Below are 23,354 nucleotides of genomic sequence, written 5' to 3'. Positions count from 1 at the left end.
CTCGCTGCTTGAATCGAGCGCGAACTACCAAGGAGACCGGACAGGGAGCAGGGGAGAAGAATCGTAGTCGGGACCCTGCGTAACGTGAGATGGCGGACTGGGGTGCGTTGCGCAGCGGGTTTCGCGATGTCCTTCCTGGCAAGTCAGAGGTATGCTGCGCTGCGTTGGTGTATCGTTGTACAGTGTATGGAGAATGTTGTCGGAGGGAAGGCGTCTCGTGGAAGCATGCAATGATGTCTTTCGTACCGCGGCGGGGGCATCCAGGACAGTGGTTCTTTTCAGACTGCACTGTGCACACAAGACCTCGTTCGCTCGGTCCTGTCGGCCGCCAGGGGAGGGAGTTTAGGGTTGATGCACCTAGCCGTTAGATCTGCTCGTTAGGCGAATCTCAAGAAAGATGTCGTTCATCATCAGCTTGTCTACAAGATCTTGTGTATACAACATGACCGATGAGCCTCGTGGTACTGGTCGTAGCCATGCGCTGCTGTTACAGTATCGTCGTTTTCCATTCGACGCTCACTCAGCAGCATGCTACGCTTTGATGTTTCTGCTCATGCCACTCGACAATCCTCCGGCACGTGTGATTGACAAGGGCCACCCGCCGGATCCACCAGTGCAGGCCCGCACATTCCGCCCGCGCCTACTCCTCGAACAGGCATACACAACCGTGTCTTCGTTGTCAGCAATGAGCATCGCCGTCGTCGTCGTCGACGCGTCGTTGGAGATGTTCTGCTATCAACAGTAGAATATACTGTTCTTGTCGTTAAACTTCGCGGTACAACCAAGAGCCCTCGTTCATCATCCACGCCCACCACGTTGACACCCCGCAGAAATCGATACAACTGAAACAGGGCTATCTTCCACGTCTTGCGATTGGACGCTTTCCTCATTCCGTGAGTGGGAGACTTGAAACCAGTCCACTCTGTCCGCTTGTTACTTATATTGATTGCCTTACTGCCACTCCACCTCGCGTCCAACAAGAATGTTGCTGTGAAGAGCATGTGATAGAAATCTCGGGTGCACGAACAACAACCATTGGATTCCGGTCTGGGTTGACCCCTGCAGCGCTCGGGATTTGCTCCTGTCATCCAGGCACAATTCCGATGCTGCACGAGCTGCATGTGTCTCGCGAAGTGTATTGCATGTACTGTACATGAATGGTTCGATGGACGGAGAAAGGACCCACGACTGTACTTAATTCACAGCAGCAATTTGCAGCTGGGTCGCAATCGCCATTATTTGCCGTCGAGTATCGTCACGGCAAGGTACATGAACTTGTGAAAGGATGCCCTCGCATGTCTTCACCGCTATACATTAAATACACCACGAACTGCATGGGATGTCCTTGCAAAGAGTAACTTCGTGGTTGCATTTCGGCTTCGTGCCGGTTTTAGTCTTCCACTTCCATCTTCTCGTAAGCCACACTCGCCCGCAATAACGCATCTTTGAAACGGGACGAAACAACGCTGTGGCGGCTCCATGAGGCGACATGCATACTCGCGAAGGAATCGTCTTGCCCATGGGATTTTGGAGGACTTCTTTGCGCCTTGGCTCTTCCTGGCTTTCACGTCAGACAGGATGACTTGGTCTGTTCTCCATGAATCGAAGACCGCATTGACTGCTCTAGGGCCTACTCGATCGCGTATGGTATCTCCCGACTGGCTCTTTCGAAATACTGCATACCCTTTGTCCAGGCTTGACGTGATCGATCACCGAGAGGCCAGTATCAAGACATAGTCATGGAGACATGTTGTACCATGTTGGTCTCGACTGATGTATGACTTCTCGGCTTCTCCTTCCCTGTACGGCGAACGATCAACCTCATTGCGAAGATATTGTTGTGAAGAGGGACACTGGTATAACGCACAATTTCACATGCAGAGGATGGAAGACCCCACACCAATGCTCCCCCTCTCTCACGTACAAATGACAGCTCTCTCCCAGACTTCAATCCCTCGGACCCCACCAAAGCTCCAACATTTTGCTATTCGTTCCGTCATAGACCTATCCGCTGGACATACAGTAAGCATTGGACCGTCTTTCATACGCTGGACAGTGTTCGGAACCGAAGACAGAGCTATTGGCGAGGACACGCATTGATTCTATAGCTTCCAAGTTCTTGAGTTTTTCTTCTACTTGCACTCCTACCTCTCTCTTCCTATCTTTCACTCGCACTACTACCCGGTCCGTCCGATACACATCGGAAGCAGAAAGAGAAGCAGCCGGCGATTCAGAGCAGCAAGAGGCAATATTCATCCTCCAGCCGACCTCAACTACACGTACCGACGCTCCTCGCCAATCCCATCTTCCCAACCACCACCATGCCCTCCTTCGACTCCGCCAAAGCGTACGCGGCACAAGAGACCACCTTCTTCGACGACGGCCGTGAAATCGAACTCCTGCACTACATCTACTCCCGCTCCGATGTCGAGTCCTCCCTCCGCAACAACCCCACCGCCATCCTCGCCGCGATCGACGAGTTCGCCCGCACAAAAAAGTACCTCATGAACGTTGGCGAGGACAAAGGGAAGATTGTAACGGATTTGATCGCAGAGGTCAAGCCCAAAGTCATGGTACCATCATTCCACCCTGCCAAACCCACAAGCAGGCCTTTCCGAAAGATCTTGCCCACTAACAGTGACGCTCCGGTCAGGTCGAACTAGGCGGCTACATCGGCTACTCCACCCTCCTCTTCGCCTCCACGGTCAAGAACAACGGCGGAACCCACTACTTCTCCCTCGAACGCAACCCCGAATTCGGCGCCGTGATCGGCTCCCTCATCGCCCTCGCCGGCCTCTCCTCCTTCGTAACCATCTCCATCGGCTCCTCCGACGCCTCGCTCGCCCGTCTACACAAGTCCGGCGACCTCTCCAAAATCGACATGATGTTCCTCGACCACTACAAGCCCGCGTACACCTCCGACCTCAAGCTGTGTGAGGAATTGGGTCTCGTCGGTGTGGGAAGCGTGCTGGCGGCGGATAATGTGGTGAAGCCGGGAAATCCGCCGTATCTGGAGTATGTGAGGAGTTCGGTGGCGGAGAAGAAGAAGAAGGCTGCTCAGGAGGCGAGTGAGGATGGGAAGGATGGTAAGGCGCCGGATGAGAGATTTGCGGACCGCGCGGCGAAGCAGTATGCCAATCGAGTCGCGGAGGAGAAGGTCGGTGTGAGTAAGGGACGGCCGGAGTTGGTGTATGAGAGTCGGTTGGTGGAGAGCTTTGAGCCGACGGGAGAGCCGGTGAGTTATATTCTTTTATTCTCAGATTCATTGAGGCCTTGAAGGAGTGTGCTGATAACTTGACAGGACGGCGTGGAGATCACAAAGTGTGTTGGCGAGGAGAAGTGAAGGCCGCCAATATGTCGTCCCATTCGATTGTATTGCAGAGACCCAAGCAAGAGCCAGCCATGTGCCCAGGCGATTGAGGGAATTCAATCCAAAAGCACGGGCTGAGTCCCGACTTCGAGGCATGGACCGAAGCAGCACTTTTTCCATGCAGCTCAACTCCTGAGCCTGTCGTCAGCCAAAAGCAAGCAGAACAGAGCAGCAGACCACCGGAATGACAGAATTAGAACAGACAAAAATCAAAACCAAGCCCATCCCACAAAACAAACAATCGCTTCTCAGTCTTCCATCTGGCTCGTAAACTCGTGATCGTTCGACAGCCTTGTCCCATGGTATTCCGTCAAGCTCGGCCCAGACGAGCTCTAATCTGGAGAGCAATAGGAGAAGTACTCATATCTTTTGTCCAAAGAACCATTGTCTTCGCACGGCTCCATTCAAAACGCTGCAGGCAAATGGGATGGTGGAACAGTATAGACCACGGCCAGAGGCATGAGCGTTCTGCTTACCGTCTTCGCGCTTGCTCCGAGAGAGTGTGCTGCAGTTTGCTTCCGCTGAAAGCGTGCCTCTCCTAGCTTGTGGTATGGGCGGCGTTCTTCTTTGTACACGGATATTTGCCGTCTGTACAAGGCATCGACTATACAGTGTCCGCAATTCCATCTACGATCTTTGTGTCCGTTCAACATGTTCCCTTCTCTTCCTATGGTATCTTTCTGCCCCTCTCCACTCACGGCACCTTCTCCGTCTCCTCCAATAATTCCTCCACTCTAAACCCCTCGTCTCCTCCACTGAACTGCTCCATCAACCTCCTCCTCTTGCCCTCGCCTTTCCCTTCCCACCCATAGAATTTCTGCAACCCCATTACCAAAAATCTCCCTTCCTCCACACTCACTCCCTTCCCCTCCTGCACCCGTCCTTCCATCAAAACCAATCCCTTCTCCTCCGCGAAATCAACATGATACGTCACAGTCGTATGCGGTTGCGCGAACTCTCCTCTCAACTTGAACTCCGCCAAGTGCGTGAACAGTACCGTTGCTGTCGTCGGGGATGGGAAAGTCCATTGAAGGAAGTGGATTTCTGCTCCGCGATCGGGGTGGGGTATGGGGAGCACGAATTGGGGATGCTGTTTCGCGGTGGTGGCAATGCGATTGTACGTCGATGAGGGAAGAACAGCGGCGAGGGATTGCGGGTCGCGGACGTGTCGTAGGCGCCATATTGTTTCTAGCTCTTTTTGAGGGAGAGAGGAGGATTTCTCGACGTCGATGAAGGAGGAGAGGGTACGGACTGGTGGAGCGGAGGAGGACTTCGAGGAGGAGCTTTGAGGTTTCGATGATGGTGTCGCTTGTGGTTGGGGAGGAGGTGGTGGCTGGTAGGGTATACTCGAAGCGGCGTCTCGAGGTTGTGGTGGCGGTCGATGTGGTTGTGGATTTGATGGTGTGCTGCTGCCCTCCTCTTCTATCGCTGTGTTCAATCCCGGCACCATCGACTCTTTCCGCAGTCGCTTGATGCGATCCGCGTACGCTTCGCGGAGTTCATTGGCGTCTTTCAGGCCCTTCTCCCGGGCTTTGCGTTCGAGAGCTTCCCGGTATCGTTCGGTTGGATCGGGTTTGATGGCGTAGAAGCGGACGTCGGAGACTTGTGCCCATCGTTTTTGGCGAAGGGGAGTCTGCACGCGAGGAGCAGTGCGGCGGAAGAGGAGGCCGGAGGGGTTCATCGCGGCGGTGGTGGTCGTTGTTGATGAGATGGGTGCATAGGACTTGGGTAGTAGAGTGATATGAGGAAGCTTTACGTTATTCGATACGATAGTCGCGGCTAGCGCGTATTGAGAGCTTCGATGGCGGCTTCTATCGAAATGCCTTGGACTCCCTACAGTCTACCATAGAGCCAAATCATTCTCCCTAAGGTACACCTCTTGCCAGATCACTGGATTCCCTTGAATCGTGGAAACTCGAAGTGGGATTCAACAGCGGCTTCACGACGGACGAACACGACTAACACGACGATCGCCTCAGGTACCAGTTCTAGACAGCGACGCTATTCGGGCCAAGCAACGCTCCTGGAGTAGAGCAGCATGCTCCCTGCAGAGTGTCTCGAGGAGTCCGGTAAGCCGGCTGTGATTCCGAAGGGGGTCGACGATGACCTGTACCGGGCGAGGTCGCGGTAGTCGCCGAGAGGGAGCGCCTCTTCTCACCGGCGGCAACGTCAAGACATCGAGGATGCTGGCCTCCACTCCTTTCACGCCGATGTCGAGATGGACCGATGGCGAGTAGTGGCTGGAAGAAGTCCTCCAGAAATGAAAGGGTGCAGCTTAGTCAGGTCAATCGATCGTGTGCCTCGGTGTTTTGAGCCGACGACATCGTTGCTCTCGCATTCAGAATCCATGTGATCGCGTCTTGCTTGTTACTTCAACCTTCCCCCTCGTATAAGGATTCCCTGCAGTGCTCCCCTGCAGAAATCTCCCGCAAATCGTCGCCAGCATGCCTACCGAATCGCAGTGTACGCAACATTCCTCGAGATCTTCCTCATTCACACCTCACTAACACCCCACCTCCCCCCGCAGTCCCTCCACTCAACATTCCCAGCGGTGGCCTTTACGACTTCCTCTTCGAACGCAAGGACCTCGACTTCCCAACCGACAAGAAGATCTACGTCGACGCGGCCACCGCCCGCAGCTATACCTACGAGCAAGTCAAGTCCGCCGCTGTCGAGTTCGGCAAAGGCCTCAAAGCTACATGGGATTGGCAGAAAGGCGATGTGCTCGCTCTATATACTCCAAACTGCATTGACACGCCAGCCGTGACATGGGGTACCCACTGGGCTGGCGGCATTGTGTCGCCAGTCAATCCGGGATACACGGTCGACGAGTTGGCCTTCCAGCTGAAAGATAGTGGTGCCAGGGCGCTGTTGACGCAATTGCCAATGCTGGAGATGGCTTTGAAGGCGGCGGAGAAAGTGGGCATCTCAAGAGAATTCATTGCCCTCATAGGTGATGAGAGGGACAAAGAAGGAAGGGTCAAGCATTTCACCTCTATTCGCAATATCTCTGGAGCGTCGAGATATCGACGGACCAAGATTGATGGAGACAAAGATCTGGCATTCTTGGTGTACAGCTCGGGCACAACGGGTGAGTGGTGGTATGGACAAAGTCACTCGAACATTGCTGATGCGACACTTCAGGTCTCCCCAAGGGTGTGATGCTCTCCCACAGAAACATCATCGCCAACACGCTCCAAGTCACAGCCGGAGAAGAATTCCTCAGCAATAAACCCACCAAGGACAATCCCGACGGCGACTCGATTCTCGGCTTCCTCCCCTTCTTCCACATCTACGGCTTGACCGTGATCATCCACCATGCCCTCTTCCGTGGGTTCAAATGCGTCGTTATGGCCAAGTTCGACTTCGAGAGCTGGTGCAAAGCTGTGCAAGAACATCGCATCACGATGGGCTACGTTGTTCCTCCGGTTGTGTTGTTACTGGCCAAGTCTCCGATCGTGGACAAGTACAATCTGTCTTCCTTGAAGATGCTCAACTCCGGTGCAGCGCCATTGACCAAAGAGTTGACGCTGGCGGCGTACGATCGAACAAAGGTCCCGATCAAGCAGGGATATGGGTTGAGTGAGACGAGTCCGACGACGCATATGCAGACAATTGATACTTGGTGAGTTGGTGTATGTCCGGGATCGGCTTGCACATGCTGACACTCCGGTCCAGGAAATCCACCATTGGTAGCGTCGGCTTCCTCATGCCCAACATGACCGCAAAGTACATGTCCGAAGACGAAAAGGAGCTACCCAGAGGCGAAGTCGGGGAACTATGGCTTTCGGGACCCAACATCTTCAAGGTATGCATGGTCCCTCATTCTCGCGACCTCCTGACTGACACTGATGCTCTATCAGGGCTACCTCAACAACCCCGCTGGCACAGCCAACGCCCTCACCTCTGACAACTATTTCAAGACCGGAGACGTTGGGTACCAAGACGAGGACGGAAACTTCTTTATTACCGACAGAGTCAAAGAACTCATCAAGTACAGTTCGTCTCCCGAAGGGTACATGGCCTGTAGCGTTGTGCGAGACAGTATCTCCACTTGCTCGGGCTTTCGACCCGCCTTGAACCCTTTCTATTCAGAGCGTTACTGACTTCCGTATGCAGAGGGATTCCAGGTTCCACCAGCAGAACTCGAAGGCTACCTGACCTCTCACCCCTCCATCGACGACGTGGCCGTCTTGGGTGTCCACCGCGAAGACCTGGCCACAGAGGTGCCGATGGCATTTGTGGTGTTGAAGAAGGGCGTCGAAGAAGGAAAGAAGACAGAGCAAGAGATCACCGAGTGGCTGGCAAAGAAGGTCGCAAACCACAAGAGACTACGAGGTGGCGTTCGCTTTGTGGGCGAGATCCCGAAGAGCGTAAGCGGCAAGATCTTGAGGAGGGTGTTGAAGGAGAAGCTGAAGGAGGAGGGTAAGCCAAAAGCTAAGCTGTGAAGGTGCTTAGCCGGCAACGGCCTCGAGTTCATCTTTTGTGTATACTCTCGAACTTTTCACGCACATTGAACGACAACATCATGACAAAATCTTTCCCTCGCACGACGACTTCTGATACGCAAAGGTAGTCGCCATCATCACCACATCAACAGCATCATTGGCCTTTTCAGACACCACAATAGTCTCCTCGAACACGACCTCCTATCTTCACTGACCTCGCCACCACCCTTCAGATTGAAGGCTCGCGAGACCAGCTCACGACGAAACCCAACCGCGCGGCAGCGCTGGAGTATCACAACATCGGGCGGCGAGAGGCGAGAGCGACAATGGCGACGAGGTCAACCATGAGAGTAATAAAGAGGAGGCTAGCTCAAGACTTCTTTGCAATGTGTAACATATCCCTCCTTCTCCTCACGACAGAGAATGTAACACCACGCCGAGATGCTCTTGTCAGCTCAACCTAAGCCATGTACGCCGGGGGCACGAAAGCTGTCGGCCATGATCCTCGGGTTTTGCGGAAATTTGGCGAGAAGTCTTTGTCCAGACGCCTGCAGTGTAGATCGCACGACGATTAGGGTCAAAGATAATGCGGGAAACGTTGCGGGTCGCTTTGCAGTCTTGCGGATTCCTTCATGCATGAGCTAGCTCTCGAATGACGCTGTCGTTTGAGCTGCAACTCTTGCAAATCCATGCGCCGATGCCAGCACGTACAAGATCGTAAGTGGCGAGTAGGCGACGTGTGAGCGATCGCACGCTTGATGTCGACCCGAGCCTCCTACACCTGAACCGTCCTACTCAGCCATAGCAGATCTCAACAGTGTCTGCAATCCTTGAAGTCTTCTTCACTGCTCCCTCTCCAGAAAGCACACTTTGACACCAGTCAACATCGCCATGAAATAAATCTTCATTTCCTCCTCCGGCGGGACCTCGACTTCAACCTTGAAATGGCGCACCAACGTAGCCACAACCTTGAACACGATCAGCTTCGCCAGAGCCTGACCAGGGCATGTCCTCTGACCTGCGCCCCAGAGTAGGTTGCATCTCTCCATATCCTGGACCCTGCTTGAATGCAACCAGCGTTCAGGATTGAAGAGTTCCGCATCGGGGCCGAAGATTTCTGGGTTACGGTGTAGAGAGATTGGGTTGCAGCCGACGGTTGTGCCAGGAGGAAAGTACTGGCCATGGACCTGGAGCCCTGCAGGTGGCACACGGCGGGAGAGACTCATTCCGATCACTGGGTGGAGACGTTGAGACTCTTTGATGGCTGCTTGGGTGTAGGTGAGATCTGTTGCTTCGGCATATGAGACTGACTGCGACTCCCTTGGTGTGTTGGAAATTTCGGCAGCGACTCGCCCTTGAGCTTCTGCGTGCAGGCCGAGCATGGTCAAGACTGAGATGAGGGTTGAAGTCGTGGTCTCGTGGCCTGCACCAAAGTTGGTCATGACCATGCGTTTGAGGTAGTCCTTGGAGAATTCGGGCTTGTCCTTGTGCAACTGGATCAGTTCGGCTGTGAGGTCATTCCGACCATCCTTTGGCGGTATTGGGCGCAGAGCAGCATTGATCCTCTTCGATACTTTCGTGCCGAGAAGTGGAAAGAGAGCTTTGTAGTGCGCCGGAGGTTGGTACGTGAGACGCCATCCTTTGGCGAAAGTCCTTCCCAGCGTCCGTGAGTACGCATCCATCACTTCAGCCCAAGGAAACAGACCAAAAACACTCTTCCGTCTCCAACCCAGGTACGCGTGCGGTCCAACGCCATGGTCTGTGCCAGCTTTGAGGTATCCTGGGGACCACGAGAGAACGACAGCGGTCAGGCATTCGACTGTAATGATGTGCATCCATTCTTTGAGGTCGACTGGTGCGCCGTTGAGACCCTTCAGGCGAGCGACAGCATGGAGCAGAACTTCATTAATGGACTTCTCGTGCTTGAGAAGACTTCGTGTCTGGTACAGAGGCCCAATAAGCCGACGTTGAAGACGGTAGCGGTCAAGATCGAACTCGCCAAGTAGGTCAAGTGTGTCCGGGAACGAAAGTCCAAGACATGGAGTTACAGACGGCCGATTCAGGGCTAAAGCGACTGCTTGCTGTCAGATGACCAGTCATGTTCAGTTTCCAGCAAAGAAGATGGCATACCATAGAAGCTGGACTTGGGATATCCTTGAGTGGCACCTGCCACCGCTGTCAGCGTTGCAGTCCATTTGTCGCTCAGGAATCAAGACTTGCTGTAGATCTTCAAGAAAGCCTCTTTGCTGTCGAACCACACCTCGTTTGGGCCCATTCTCACCATACGGCCATACTGCCTGTGCAAGTTCGTCCCAATCTCCAGCATTCGACCATTGCGAGCATGATAGGCGTGCCAGAAATTGCTGATTCCTGCGAGTCGTGGTCCGGGAATGTTGGAAAGAGAGTGGAAGTATAGTCGATAGATGATGATGCCGATGATCAGGACCAGAACAGAGACAATCGCTTTCACGGTGACCAAGGCAATGGCGTTGAGCAGAGACGCCATGCCAGGGCTGCTGACCATGATCTTCTCCTTGCTGACCACATTTCTTCAGGCAGGGCTCACTCGCGGGATGTTCGCAAAGACCACGCCGGGCGTCAAGATGCAAGGTTTTTGCCTCTTTCTCCCTAGAATCTGCCTCAACAGATGGCTCCCCGTCGACTGGCGATGAATGCAGTCCTATTTCGATGGAGTGAGGTCGATGTCGTGTCGTCGAAAGTCTTTTGGTCGTCGGATGATCGGCCCGACTCCTTCCGAATCGACCTCATCTGTGTCTACTCCTTCGGCTCATCTTTTGCCGGCCGATGGCGGCCAAGAGATGGAGATAAGTCTCTCGATAACATACACTCGCTCCTTCGCTCTCTATTGAACTCGTCACCACGGCGAAATACCACGATATGGCCTCCCAGATCCCCGAATGGAAGCACAAAGCAGCCCAGAAACGAGAGGCTCAGCTCAACTCCATTCCACAAGAATGGCGCCTATCAGATCCCAAGCCACAACCAAAGAATACATACGAATACCTCAAGACCTCCAACCTCCTCACTCCTCAAGAACTCGCCATCACAGAAACGACCTCCGCTCGTGCTCTCCTCTCAGATCTAGCTTCAGGCAAACTCTCCGCCGTAGCCGTGACAACCGCATTCTGCAAACGAGCGGCCATTGCCCAGCAACTGATCAAATGCTGTACGGAGATGTTCTTCGACGAAGCTCTGACAACAGCTCGCGGATTGGATCAGTACCTCGCAGATAACGGCAAGCCGATCGGACCTCTGCATGGACTGCCTGTATCGATGAAGGACAATTTTAACATCAAAGGTCAGGATACGACGGTCGGATGGGTGAGTGAGATTGGCAAACCAGCTCAAGAGAGTGATTTGCTGGTGAGATGCTTGGAGAAGCAGGGAGCGGTGATGTATGTGAAGACGAACATACCACAGTCTTTGATGGTACGTTTCACATTACCTTACATATCTCTCAGCCACGATCTAATGGAGGCAGATGTCCGACTCCTACAACCACGTCTTCAAACAATCCCTCAACGCCTCCAACACCTCTCTAATCTCCGGCGGCTCATCAGGTGGCGAAGGCGCCCTTATCGGCTGCCGCGGCTCTCTTATTGGTTTCGGAACAGACATAGGCGGCAGCGTTCGAATCCCCGCCAACCTACAAGGCCTCTATGGTCTCTCTCCCTCCGTTGGCCGCGTGCCGATGGACAAATCCGGGATGAGGAGTTACATCGTGCCGGCGGTAGCGGGCCCGCTTGCCCAGGATTTGGAGAGTTTGGAGGTGGTGATGGAGGCGATGTTGGCGGCTGAGCCGTGGAGATGGGACCCGGTCATGATTCCTGTTCCGTGGAGAAGAGAGCTGGCCGCTCTACCGGAGAGGAAGTTGCGGATCGGGTTCTATGTTGATGACGGTGTTGTGAGATGTCAACCGCCGATCGAAGCGGCTGTTAAGAGAGCGGTGGAGGCTTTAAAGGTGGCTGGTCATGAAGGTACTGAATTTACCACTCGACGAGTTGTGTGCTCACTGCGTCGCTGACTGGATTCCATTGCAGTCTTCGAATGGGACACATCCACCCACAAATCCGGCTACTACGACCTCTGGCAGCGCGGTGTCCTCGCCGACGGCGGCCGCCGTTGTCGTCTACAGTGCGAAAAAAGCAACGAGCCGCTCGTGGAGGGAATGCTCGTCGGTAAGCCCGAGGACGAAATGAGCGTCGTCGAAGGCGAGGAGCACCACGCTCGCATACGCACCTACCAGAAATCCTACCTCGCTCTCTGGCAAGAGCATGATCTCGACGCACTAATTTGTCCGGTGCAGCCGTATGTTGGATTCAGACCGAAGACGTGGGTGCAGTCAAGTCAGTACTGCGGGTACACTGCTCTCTGGAATCTATTGGACTTTGCGGCGTTGACTGTGCCGATGGGTGTTGCTGAGCCGGAGAAGTTGGATTTGAGCGATTGGAAGAAGTATGAGACGAGAGGTGTTAGTGATGAGTTTAATTGGAAGCAGTGTAAGTGAAGACATCGATGCAAGTTGGAGTTTGACTGACGAGAGGATTTGCAGATGACCCGGAACTGATCGCTGGTATGCCCATCGATGTGCAGATTGTGGGAGGCAAGTTTGGGGAAGAGAAGGCCGTGGCCGTGGCGAAGGTGTTAGAAGAAGCTCTGAAGCTGGCACAATAAGGTAAGTAAGTATTCACGATGGCGATTGTGCGCCTATCCATGCTTTGGTATCACATGCACCATATGGTATCTTCACTGATAACGCGGATAGCTCTGACCGCAGCCAGATACCCGAGCATCTCAAATCGACAGACCCACAGGCGATATTGCTCACAATTGCCGCATCATTGGCAGCACTGTTCTCGAATTATCATCAACCTTGCATCCCCATGAACGACGTAACGCCGTCCATCGTATCCTCCGTAAACTCCGCATCCACCTCTCCGCCCGCAACGCCATCAATCAACCCTCCCGTACCACTCGCCTCGTCGACCCAGCCATGCTTAATCCTCAGTCCCCAGAACATCGCAACTAACCGGCTGACCACCTCCGGCCCAAGCTGATTCCGCTTCAGCGTATGCACAAACCCATGTGGACTCCAATTTCTCTCCACACCTTCTCCGGCATTCGAACCAGGCGGTGGAGCGATTGCGAGCGCGATGATGCACAGCTCAGCAAGCTCGCGTTGCTCTTCGATCCAGAAGTTCGTCCACCACTGGATAGGCAACATTTGTTCAGCGGCGATCCAAATCATGTTGTTCATGAAGGGACCTTGCTTTACTCGAAGTAGGGAAAGGAGACCAAGGAGAGTTGATGCGCGGTGGGCGTTGCCGTCGCAGTATTTCAGGAGGAAGGCTTGCAGGGAGCGGGATTGAATTTCCTCGCCGCTGTCCAGAATTGCAGGTCGGCGGTGGCGTTCAGATGGGTCGGCGAGATATGCGATGAGCATCAAAGGTGCATCGACCAGGGCGTGCGTCAGTTGAGCTCGGGTAGGAGGTTTAAAAGCTGGACGCAGGGTGCGGACAAAAGATCGGAAAGCTGGATGTTCGGTGGTTTGAGGAGGGAGATTGGCAGCGTTGAGCCATTGGGCGAGAGCGGCAGTTGCTATGTCCTGGACAATGTATCAGGCATTTGGACTTCAACGTCGTTTCTCTTGAGTCATTTTTACCTGTTCAGTCGAGGACATCGATCCGATGCCTCTCGTCCGAGCTCGCTGTTGTTGTTGCAGCTCCGCCGCTGAGGGAAGTGTCGGGTCCAGACGATGAGGCTGATATGTCCGCCATAGCACTTCTGGCAATTCTGTGCATCGTTGCAGATGATCGATCACTCTTGCTTTCTCATTTGATGTCCAATGGGTCATGCAATGTTTGCAAGTAACGCGAGGGTGGCGTTTACCAGACTCTTCGTCGAGATTGCGGTTGACTTCATGCCAGCACTCATCGCGTCCGCGAGGCATGTTGGAGACAATCGTCGTTGTCCGAAATTGAGTTTATGTATCGACGGACCCTCGAGATCGTACTCCACGCGGTGTTTGGTGATGGATGTCGATGTCCACGACGGCTGAACCTGCTGGCGCGTGGTTTGGTGCGGAAGAACCATTGCCAAGACGGAGAAGCGAGCTCGTAGCCTCGTATCGACCTCGGACTCGGTACGAGCACGTTGGGTTACACTTTGCTCGACCTTTGTGATCTACACTCCACAGACCTTCTTTCAGCTACGATCTCCTATAGCGAGGCTTGTTTGTTGGCTAGCTGCCAGCCTTGTGTGGCATTAGCACGTCGCTTGTGGCCTTCGGTCAGACCAGTGCCGGTCTGTAGCACTGCACCATGATCCGATTCGTCTGGAAGTGAAGTCGACCGCTATACAGGAGACACAACCGAGGCGATTTTCGAGGAGAGAGCAGAGGCAAGTATGGAGACTGCCGACTCTCAGGCGTTCCTACCGCGAGCACTACAAGGTAGCTCGCTCGACAGGAATATATGACTCGTCGCCCTCCAAACCGCGGAATCCCTGTTTTTCATGATCCGCCACTTTCGCTTCTTATACATCGTTCGAACTGTCGCAATCAGCAGTAACGTCTGCTCGTGTCAAGGTCAAGCCTCCTCGCCACGGTATCGCACGTGGCATCGTTCAAGATGCAATACCTCGCACTGCTGGCGGGCCTCCTGGCCTCCGCAGCAGCAGTTCCAACATCCGACACGCTCAAAATCTGCGATTATCTCTACCAGAAATATCCAAACTTTCTCGCCTACGACACGCTAGGCCTGTCGGCGTTGAAGACCGTTGCGAACGCCTCGCAATACACTGTGAGTCTTGAGGAGCTTGAATGACGAGACGTGCTTGAGCCGGACTGACGACTATCGACAGGAAATCAACAGCGTGTACGCACTGTCAAGAGACGCATGACCAGGGGAATGCTACTGGTGCTGACAACTCCAACAGATATTGGAACAATGAAAACTCCTATGCCTACCGAGCTGCCTGTGCTTTCTTCCCGGACAACGCTGAGAAGGTCTCCGATGCCGTCAAGCAGCTCAACAAGTACCCTTCCGTCAAGTTTGGACTGAAGTCTGGAGGTCACAACCCAGCTCCTGGCTTCTCAGCAGTCGATCAAGGCGTCCTAATCTCGTTCGAGCCGAACCTCGCATCGACGACTCGGACTGCGGATGGGAACCACTTTCTTGTCGGACCCGGCGCTCGGTGGGGCGATGTCTACAAGGAGGCAGGCAAGACTCAACAAATCGTTGTCGGAGGCCGGCTAGGTCACATCGGTGTTGGTGGCTTTGTGCTCGGCGGTGGTTTGTCGTACTATTCGGCACAATATGTGAGTCCTCAGTCATACTCATCAGTCGGACCGACGCTGATCGCTATTGCTGTCAGGGCCTCGCGTGCGACAACGTCGACAACTTTGAGGTCGTTCTGGCAGACGGAACCATCACCAACGCCAACAGAACCTCCGAACCAGAGCTTTTCTTCTCGCTAAGGGGCGGTGGCAATCAGTTCGCCATCGTGACCCAGATGACGATGCAAGCCCACCCAGAAGGTGTCAACGGTCAAGTCTGGGGCGGCATTCGAGCCTACAGCTCCGAGAAGCGACATGAGCTCTTCCGCGCCGTCACCAACTTCATCAGAACCTACCCCGACGCCAAAGCCGCCATCATCCCGGTCTTCCAGTACGTCTTCCTGACTTCCCAATGAACACGGCCCTCGCTAACAATCTTCCAGATTCGGCCTCCCCCTCAACCTCCTCAACGCCGTCACCGGCCCAATCGTCTTCTTCTTCTACGACGGCCCTACCCCACCCTCCTCCCTCTTCGCCGAATTCGACGCCATCACGCCCCTCGTGTCGGACACCAGCACAAAGTCATACTACGACCTCTCCCAAGAAGCCGGCGGCGCAAGCCTCAACGGCTTCGGCAACTCCTTCCGCGAAGTCACCGTACAAAACCTCCCGGAGGACATGATGGTCGACTACCTCGACGTCTACTGGAACAGGACCTACAAGCGAGTCCTGACAGATGGTCTGGAACAACCGCTTGACGTGCAGCTTGTCGGCTTCACGCCACAACCTGTTTCTGTGCGTATCGCCGAAGCGTCGCAGGCTCAGGGCGGGAATGCGTTGGGACTGGACCCGAAGAATGGAGATCGCATCTGGATCGAAAACCAGTTCTTGTGGGCGAGTGGACCGTTGTGCAAGGAGAGATGTCCGCAGTACTCAAAAGATTTGTCGGAAAACTTGTTGCAGTGGCAGAAGAAGACGTACGGGAATGTGCCGCCGACGAATTATCAGTCTGGAGATTTGTCGTTTGTCAAGTAAGCATTGCAGTTCACGTTGACGAGCGAGGAAAATCGTACTGATCAACATTCAGCTACAACCCGATGTTTATGAACGATGCGGCCCCAGACCAAGATGTCTACACGAGTTATGGTTCGGACAACTTGCGGCGACTTCAAGCGGCGAAGAGGCATTATGATCCGACGGGGTTCTTCACGAATCGACAGGGCGGGTTCAAGTTGCCTGCATGATTTGCGTTGCATTGAAGACCATCACAAAGCTAGATCAGCTATGCAAGTCGGCCATTGTATTCACAACTCGTTGCCGAGAGCAAGCGCTTTGCTCGCTTGCTCGATCTTTTCGAGCAAACGAGTCAATGGCCACACGACAATCGCTGTCGAATTTCCAGCTCGTTTCTGGGTTGGTCTCCCAATCATCCTTGGTCTCGTCCTGCACTCAGTCCAGAGTTCACCCTGATGGTCGTCCCATCAAGATCAACCCCAGCCACCCTTCCCTCCGAAACCACCGCTTTCCTCAATCGCTCCACCACCCCTATCCCTCTTGCCCTTACTCCTCTGCTGGGCCGCCTCATGCTTAGCCAACTCATTCGGCAGCCTCGAAATCTTGCTCTTCCCAATCATCTGCTTAAGATCATACATGACATCCGCATCCTCATTGCCCAAGAACGTAATCGCCACACCTTCTTTACCCGCACGACCCGTACGTCCAATACGATGCGTGTACGCTTCGATATTGTGCGACATCATGAAGTTGACGACGAGCGATACGTCTGGCACGTCGATACCGCGACCCGCCAGGTCCGTGGCAACGAGGACTTCGGTTTGCCCATTGCGGAGGGAAGCCAGCGCCGCTTCACGCTGGTCTTGCGTCTTGCTACCGTGTAAGGTGACTGTCTGGAAACCCATTTTCTGAATGTCGCGCGCGAGACTATCGCAGGCGCGTTTGACGTTGACGAACACGATGATTGGCGCAGCGAACTCGCGAGAGTGCAGGATCTCAGCCAGGCGTTTCTTGCGCTTGTCTTCCCCAGGGACAAACTCGACGCGCTGCTCGACGGTGTCGACGGCTTCGCCCACATTTCCGATAGTTACTGTGGCGGGGCGCCGAAGATATTTGCGAGCGATGCGTTCCACGGCTGGAGGCATGGTGGCAGTGTACATCATGGTCTGGCGGTAGGTGTGCTTGGCCATGGCGTCGGGATCCTCGGCGATGTCTGAGTCGGGTTTCTCGTTGGAGACGGGGAGCGCGTCGAGGATCTTGTTGACGGGTTCTTCGAACCCCAGGTCGATCATGCGGTCGGCTTCATCCATGATGATGTAGCAACATTGGGAGAGGACCAAGACGCGGCGCTCGATACAGTCGACAAGACGACCGGGCGTGGCGATGATGATCTCAGCGCCGTCGCGCATGTTGTACGACTGTTCTTCGATGGAATGTCCTCCGACGAGAGACACACAGGTGAACCCGAGAGGTGTGGCGAACTTCTTTGCCTCAAGCTCGATCTGTTGCGCGAGTTCGCGGGTGGGTGCGAGAATGATGGCGTAGGGACCGTCGTTCTTGGTCATTTCGTCGAGAGGCGGGAGGTTGGAGATGTAGACGAGGAGAGGGAGGAGGAAAGCTGCTGTTTTACCTGAACCGGTCACGGCCACACCTATGAGGTCGCGCGACTGAAGTGCGATGGGAATCGCAGCTCGTTGAACAGCAGATGGCTCCACGTAGCCCGCATCGTAGACGATGTCCAGCAGTCTCTTAGGCAGACCGGACTCTTCCCAGCTTCGCATTGGATTTGGAATGGCTCCGCCTTTGGTGGCAATGTTAAAGTCTTCCTTGAAGATACGCCAGTCTCGTTCACGCATGTGCTCGAGTCTCTTCTCGCTCCAATGCTTGTCGATGCCGTTTCTACCTCCCTCCTCTCTCCGCCGCTTCTCCATTTCCAGCATTTCGGCAGCTCTCCTGCTGCCGGCGTCAGGATCGCGCTCTTCAATCGCCCGTGCGTATTGCTTCGCAGCGGTGTCGTTGGCATCATCTGCGAATCCACCCAGCTTGCCACGTCCGAAGAAGTTGTTTTCCGATCGAACGTTGTACAACGGGTTGTAATCTGGGCTGGTGTCCTCCTCCGCGTTCCACTCAAAGTTGAACTTCTTCTCCGTCGTACGCTTTCGCTTGTTCTTAGCTGAGAAAGTGGACACGTTCTGTTCAGCTCCCATGTAACGCTGCTTGATCAGCTCCGCTGCGACTTCCGACTCGCTCTGGTTGTGATTCTTCTTCTTCAGCTTGGCGTTGTCTGGTTCTCGATCTGATCGTTGCGGAGGTGGCGGCGGTGGGAGCGTATCGAAACCTTTCTCTGACAGCGACGGGCGCGTTACAGAGGGACCTGCCGGAGCATGTCCATTGCGCATCGATCGTGGACCGCTCGGGACTCCGTTGTGACCATTCTGACCGTTGTGAACAGCGTGACCATTTGTCGCAGGCGTCGCAACAGGTACAGGCTGGTCCTTCTTCAACGCGGCGGCCTCCTTCTGTGCCTTCTCTTGCGCCAATTTCTCACGCTCTTTTTTGGAGAGGAACTTGGGTTTCGCGGCCGCTGCATCTCGAGCTTTCTTCTTCGCCAGAAGCTCTTCTACACTGAGCGGCTCTTGCTTTGGAGCTGCCAGCTTTCGCTTCTTGCTCGCGAGAGTCACGACCGGTGCGGACTCGCCATCGGCGTCCAGGACTTCGCTGGGTGGAGGTGGTGGAGGACGTGGGGGCAGATACGAAGCTAAGGACCGCGGAGGAGGCGTCGTTTCGAGGTCAGGCGGTGGAGGCGGTGGAGGAACATCGTCCAGCGGCGGTGGAGGTGGAGGTGGAGGTGGAATATCGTCCAACGGCGGAGGTGGCGGTGGAATGTCCATCTCGCCTGTCATTGTCTTGCGACGACGATATGTGTCGCAGAGGATTCAAGGTTGCAGGCAGATGCGAGCATGTGAGATAGTTGAAAGCTGACTAAGAAAGATTCTAGCCCGATTCTTCTCCCGTCCACTTCGAATCTCGCTCACCTCACTCCATCCTGCTGTTGTCCTCTGACAGCGACGACGCAAAAATCATGCCCTTCAAACCGGTCTACGCTGGCACGTGTCATCTCTGGACGGGCCATGCATATGGCAGCTGATGATGGAAGGATGCTTAACCTCGAGCGACCACGAGCCATACATTATTTCGAACAAGCCAGGGATACCGCAAGCATGAATCAACGCAGACCTCACAGCAGAAACACAATTACGTCTTGACGATATCCATAGAAGACTCCGCATGCTATCGCAAGTTCGCGAACACACAATGGCACCACGCATCTGGTCGCAGAGGAAGTCGGCGGACGAGACCAGCGACCGGTATGGGAGGATGCTCAGCACCGTGACGAAAGACCTCGTGTTGTTACCAACGTCTTCTTGATTGGCGTATACCATCGTTTAGCAGTGATCTCGAAGTCATAGCAAGCAGGTCTCTGCATATTTGGGATGAGACATCTCTCCCCTGAGACATTGTCGAGATCTTGCTGGAGAGGGCAATCATGGAAGCTGGCACACGCGAAATGCGTCAGACACTGGTAAGCTCTCGTTTCGTTTGTCTTATTCTCTCCATATCAATGTCATCCTCCCGGCGTCAACTGCTCGTCGTTCAATCTCACGTCAAGGAAGCCTCCACCAAACTCTCGCAAGTCTTCGCCGCTCTTCATCACATTCATAATGTCCAACGACTCCAACAAGCCACAGGCTGAGGATGCCGATGATCTCGCTGGCCAGCGTTTCAACGCAGCGTTCCCAGGCGAAGACATGTCTGCCGGTTCTCGCCTGTTCAACTATCTTGTGGTGGACGAATACGATCCTGCGGACCCACGATTTCGGACTGAGGAAAGAGACACCGCGAAGTCCGCCAGATCTGTGGCCGTTCCTCACCCCCCGAGCTCGACCTCGTCGACGAAAGAGCAAGCGAAGCCTTTGGCACAGAAGGAGTGCTCCCAGAAACCAAAGGCCGACGACACGAACGCACATGCTGGAGCTGTGAATGGTCCTGGGCAGTCACAAGAGTCCTAGTCGATCGATATGCACAGGTCTAGGTACCAGGTGGTCGACGCTATCACGCGGTACAAGCAGTCACACGGTCAAGGCGCATAACACTACGATAGAGCATTTTGGAGGTCTACCAAGCTCCGAGCAACACCAGCTTCGCGTTGTTGCTACTGCTTCTGCTTCAAACGACGATCAACATTGATCTGCGAGACGGTTCTGTCGAAGATGGTACGTATGTCTTGATAACACATCTTGCTGGACCACCAAGCTGACGGTTTCGAAGCCATTCACTTCACATCATCGTCTCCATCCGTCTGACACGAGACACCATTCACACGACGGACTTTGGTGTTTCTACTCGCCGACGAGCTTGGACCTGTAGGTTGCTAGCTTAGCGCATACTCCCGCACGCACATGAGTTTCTTCTCCTAGACCAAATTTCGAGAACGATTCTGCAACCACTCCACCCTTTCAACCTTCCATTCCGAACAAATCATTGTCTCAGCGCATACTCCGGACCGCAAACTAGCCTCCGCCTTGTCTTCGACCGTTCCAAACCTCGAGATCGATTCTCCAGCATCTTCAGCGTTCCCATTTCACATCACAAGCAGATCAACAGCTCACCGCATACGCCAGCACGCACACGAGCTTCTTTTTGACGACTCTTTCCAGCCGAGGAGCCGATTCTTCAACGTTTTGAACCACTCAATCCTGTCTCGCAAACAGAATACTCGATCAGCCCATACTCGGACACGCACATCAGCTTCTCCTATTCGACTTTTCCACAGCCCAAGACCGATACTCCAACATCTTGAACCTTTCGATTCCTCATCACAAGCAGATCACTGGCTCAGCGCATACTTCAACACGCACATCAGCTTCTCGTCCTTGACCTCACCAGCCTTCGAAATCGATTCTTCGACTCTTCCGATCTTGCGATTGAACATGGTTTCCCCAAACGAGAAGATCGGCCAAGCAGCTCGCGCTCCAGTCAAGAGAACGATCGACACCTCGCAAGAAGAAGCTGTTCTCAATACTCTCGCTCAATCTGACGATGACTCCGACGAAGTCGGTCTGACCGAAGACGAAGTCCGCGCAGCCGGCATTCTTTTCGGCGCCATCGACGCCGTTGATACCGACAGCGAGGCAGAGGATGGCAATGATGGCGGACAAACTGGTGAGAGCGAGATGGCGAAGCCTCTGATTCCGGGAAATCTGCTAATGTGACCTAGATCCAACCGCCGCAACCACCGCCAACCCGAGTGTCCCACTTCCTCCCGCACCGCCCCTTGCCTCCACCCTCGCCCCGTCCGCCGTCACTCCATCAATCCCACCAGGCTCCACGCTGCCCGGAGCGCCATTGCCGGCTCCGAACGACCTCCTAGTCGCGAGTTACGAGGCGCTCATGGCGCCCAGCCCTCGAAGCCGCGGTCTCGTGACGCACGCTCGCCCATCACGTGAAGCATCCGGACCAGAGTGGTCGGACGCAGAGAGTCTGCTCCTTCTCAAGGTATGTCAAGATCGTAGCCAATGTCTTCGGATGTGTACCGACCAGGGCGATGGCGTCGTTCGAGTCATACTAACAGCTCCAATAGGCGTACCGCGACAACCCGGCCGGCTCCCATTTGAAGGTGGCCGCTCTCCACAACGCGATGGTGTGGCCTCACGTGGCCACGCCCCGGCGGTCGTTCACCTCGACCTCGCAGCAGGTGGGAGCTTTCATCAAGGTGCCCAATACCACCGCGGGTGCTGCGCCCACGCGCGACAAGACGCGCTTGCCTGGCCAGATCGCGGCGCTCGAGGCGAAGTTGAACAGCCTCCCTCCTCCTCCCAACACCCCCTCCCGCTTCTTGCCCTCCCCTCGCAAAGGCAGCAAGAAGGCCCAGCTGCCGGCGTCGGAGCCGGACGCTCCAACGGCCTCGCCGAAAAAGAGGGAGGGAGGGAAGAGGGAGGAGAGGAAGAAGGAGAAGGGCAAGAAAGGCAAGCAGCCGGCGTTGGAGCCAGACGCTCCAACGGTCTCGCCGCCGAAGAAGGAGGAGAGCCCAAGTGGAGACGATGGCATTGGTGGCGGAGGCGGCGGCTACGATCTGGGAGCGGTGGCACGATTCCAGGCTGCCCACAAGGCGAAACTTGCAGCTGCTGCCAAGAAGGACAATGAGGAGCAGGAGAAGAAGAACAAAGGCAAGGAGTAGCACGTGCGCTGCACCTCTTCTCGACGATAACGGCATGAAGGCATGGTTGTGGACTGGAAAGAGCCTCACGAAGGCATGGATATGTCAATATGATACCCCGACAGGATAATCAAGAACGATCAGCGATGATAACACTGCAGCACAATTCACAAACGATGATTCTCAGCCTCGAGGCGCAAGTTCCAGACCATGTTTGACACAGGATCATTTCCAGTGCGTTCTAGTCTGCACAAACGTTTCCCAACCCCTCTCCATCCTCCTCTCCATCCTCTCCTCGTCGGTCTCCATCGGCTGAAGTCACTGGGGGCCCTCACACTTGCCGGTCTCGTTTCCGTCTCCGTATGATCCACCGCGCTTCTTGCACGTCGCTTTGTATCGAGCTTCTCTGTCGGCGGGAATGCAGCAGGCGTTGTATTGACCCTACGTCAGGTCAGCAACAAGACCATGGGTGGCATACAGGACATGGTCTACCTCGACGCCTCCTGCGTCTCTACACATTTTCGTGTTGACGAATGTGGCGATGCCTTTACAGGCCTTGTAGGGCTTGATGACAACATTTGCCTGGACTGCTGCGAGCATGGTCGCTGCTAGCAGAAAGATGCTCTTGAGTTGCATGGTGGGATGAATTGAGCGGTGGGTATGGTTGAGTGCTTGGTCGTTGTGTGCCTGCCAATGTGATAGAATCTGAGGGGGTGGTAGCAATGCGGAGATGAAAAGGTTCAAGACTGCGGCAAGACGAAGGAAATGCAAGAGCCGACGGAGGGATCCTGGCCATCGTACGAGCTTTCTGTGCCCATGCTCGCGGGGGAGATCCATGTCACGAAATTGAAATGTCTGGTCTAAGGATTCTTTGGCCCATGGCTGTTGACGACACCGCTTGCTTGTGATAGTAACAAGCATCGGGCGGATCGAACCGATAGCGTCGTGCTGAATATTCTCGCGTTGAACACTCCTTGCGCTGGGTTTCAGACATCGACTAATTCAGAC

At 54.6% G+C, this 23,354-nt stretch overlaps 8 protein-coding genes across 8 annotated transcripts; 5 read left to right on the top strand and 3 right to left on the bottom strand.

The window, feature by feature from the left end:
• Positions 1-2,173: 2,173 nt before the first annotated feature.
• On the top strand, positions 2,174-3,277 carry MYCGRDRAFT_73993 (uncharacterized protein; the record flags this gene model as incomplete). The annotated part of the gene is made up of 2 exons (XM_003851107.1): positions 2,174-2,573; positions 2,654-3,277. The coding sequence occupies 2 exons, from the start codon at positions 2,322-2,324 to the stop codon at positions 3,275-3,277; spliced, it is 876 nt and encodes a 291-aa protein (XP_003851155.1).
• A 497-nt stretch (positions 3,278-3,774) lies between these two features.
• MYCGRDRAFT_110181 (uncharacterized protein) lies at positions 3,775-5,051 on the bottom strand (the record flags this gene model as incomplete). Its single annotated transcript, XM_003850655.1, has 2 exons — positions 3,775-3,958; positions 4,069-5,051. The coding sequence occupies 2 exons, from the start codon at positions 5,049-5,051 to the stop codon at positions 3,775-3,777; spliced, it is 1,167 nt and encodes a 388-aa protein (XP_003850703.1).
• A 754-nt stretch (positions 5,052-5,805) lies between these two features.
• MYCGRDRAFT_73985 (uncharacterized protein) lies at positions 5,806-7,818 on the top strand (the record flags this gene model as incomplete). The annotated part of the gene is made up of 6 exons (XM_003851108.1): positions 5,806-5,833; positions 5,898-6,461; positions 6,515-6,995; positions 7,049-7,178; positions 7,234-7,369; positions 7,490-7,818. The coding sequence occupies 6 exons, from the start codon at positions 5,815-5,817 to the stop codon at positions 7,816-7,818; spliced, it is 1,659 nt and encodes a 552-aa protein (XP_003851156.1).
• An 823-nt stretch (positions 7,819-8,641) lies between these two features.
• Positions 8,642-10,324, bottom strand: CYP-25 (putative P450 monooxygenase; the record flags this gene model as incomplete). The annotated part of the gene is made up of 4 exons (XM_003850654.1): positions 8,642-8,786; positions 8,837-9,899; positions 9,949-9,984; positions 10,100-10,324. 4 exons carry the CDS (start codon positions 10,322-10,324, stop codon positions 8,752-8,754), a joined length of 1,359 nt encoding a protein of 452 aa, XP_003850702.1.
• Positions 10,325-10,716: 392 nt separating this feature from the next.
• Positions 10,717-12,513, top strand: MYCGRDRAFT_45386 (uncharacterized protein; the record flags this gene model as incomplete). Its single annotated transcript, XM_003851109.1, has 4 exons — positions 10,717-11,268; positions 11,321-11,816; positions 11,880-12,338; positions 12,392-12,513. 4 exons carry the CDS (start codon positions 10,717-10,719, stop codon positions 12,511-12,513), a joined length of 1,629 nt encoding a protein of 542 aa, XP_003851157.1.
• Positions 12,514-14,468: 1,955 nt separating this feature from the next.
• Positions 14,469-16,359, top strand: MYCGRDRAFT_110178 (secreted FAD-dependent oxidoreductase; the record flags this gene model as incomplete). Its single annotated transcript, XM_003851110.1, has 6 exons — positions 14,469-14,639; positions 14,701-14,714; positions 14,776-15,157; positions 15,214-15,506; positions 15,559-16,146; positions 16,203-16,359. 6 exons carry the CDS (start codon positions 14,469-14,471, stop codon positions 16,357-16,359), a joined length of 1,605 nt encoding a protein of 534 aa, XP_003851158.1.
• Positions 16,360-16,608: 249 nt separating this feature from the next.
• MYCGRDRAFT_60826 (uncharacterized protein) lies at positions 16,609-19,008 on the bottom strand (the record flags this gene model as incomplete). Its single annotated transcript, XM_003850653.1, has 2 exons — positions 16,609-18,792; positions 18,844-19,008. A coding segment is annotated over one exon (1,920 nt), but the record flags the coding sequence as incomplete, so codon positions are not given.
• Positions 19,009-19,851: 843 nt separating this feature from the next.
• MYCGRDRAFT_94462 (uncharacterized protein) lies at positions 19,852-22,367 on the top strand (the record flags this gene model as incomplete). The annotated part of the gene is made up of 5 exons (XM_003851111.1): positions 19,852-20,166; positions 20,292-20,407; positions 20,964-21,352; positions 21,408-21,685; positions 21,771-22,367. 5 exons carry the CDS (start codon positions 19,852-19,854, stop codon positions 22,365-22,367), a joined length of 1,695 nt encoding a protein of 564 aa, XP_003851159.1.
• Positions 22,368-23,354: the final 987 nt, after the last annotated feature.

This window comes from Zymoseptoria tritici, chromosome 7 (assembly GCF_000219625.1).
Source record: "Zymoseptoria tritici IPO323 chromosome 7, whole genome shotgun sequence".
Lineage (NCBI taxonomy): Eukaryota > Fungi > Ascomycota > Dothideomycetes > Mycosphaerellales > Mycosphaerellaceae > Zymoseptoria > Zymoseptoria tritici.
The sequence above is the reverse complement of the archived record's forward strand: the minus strand, read 5'-3'. Positions and strand labels throughout refer to the sequence as shown.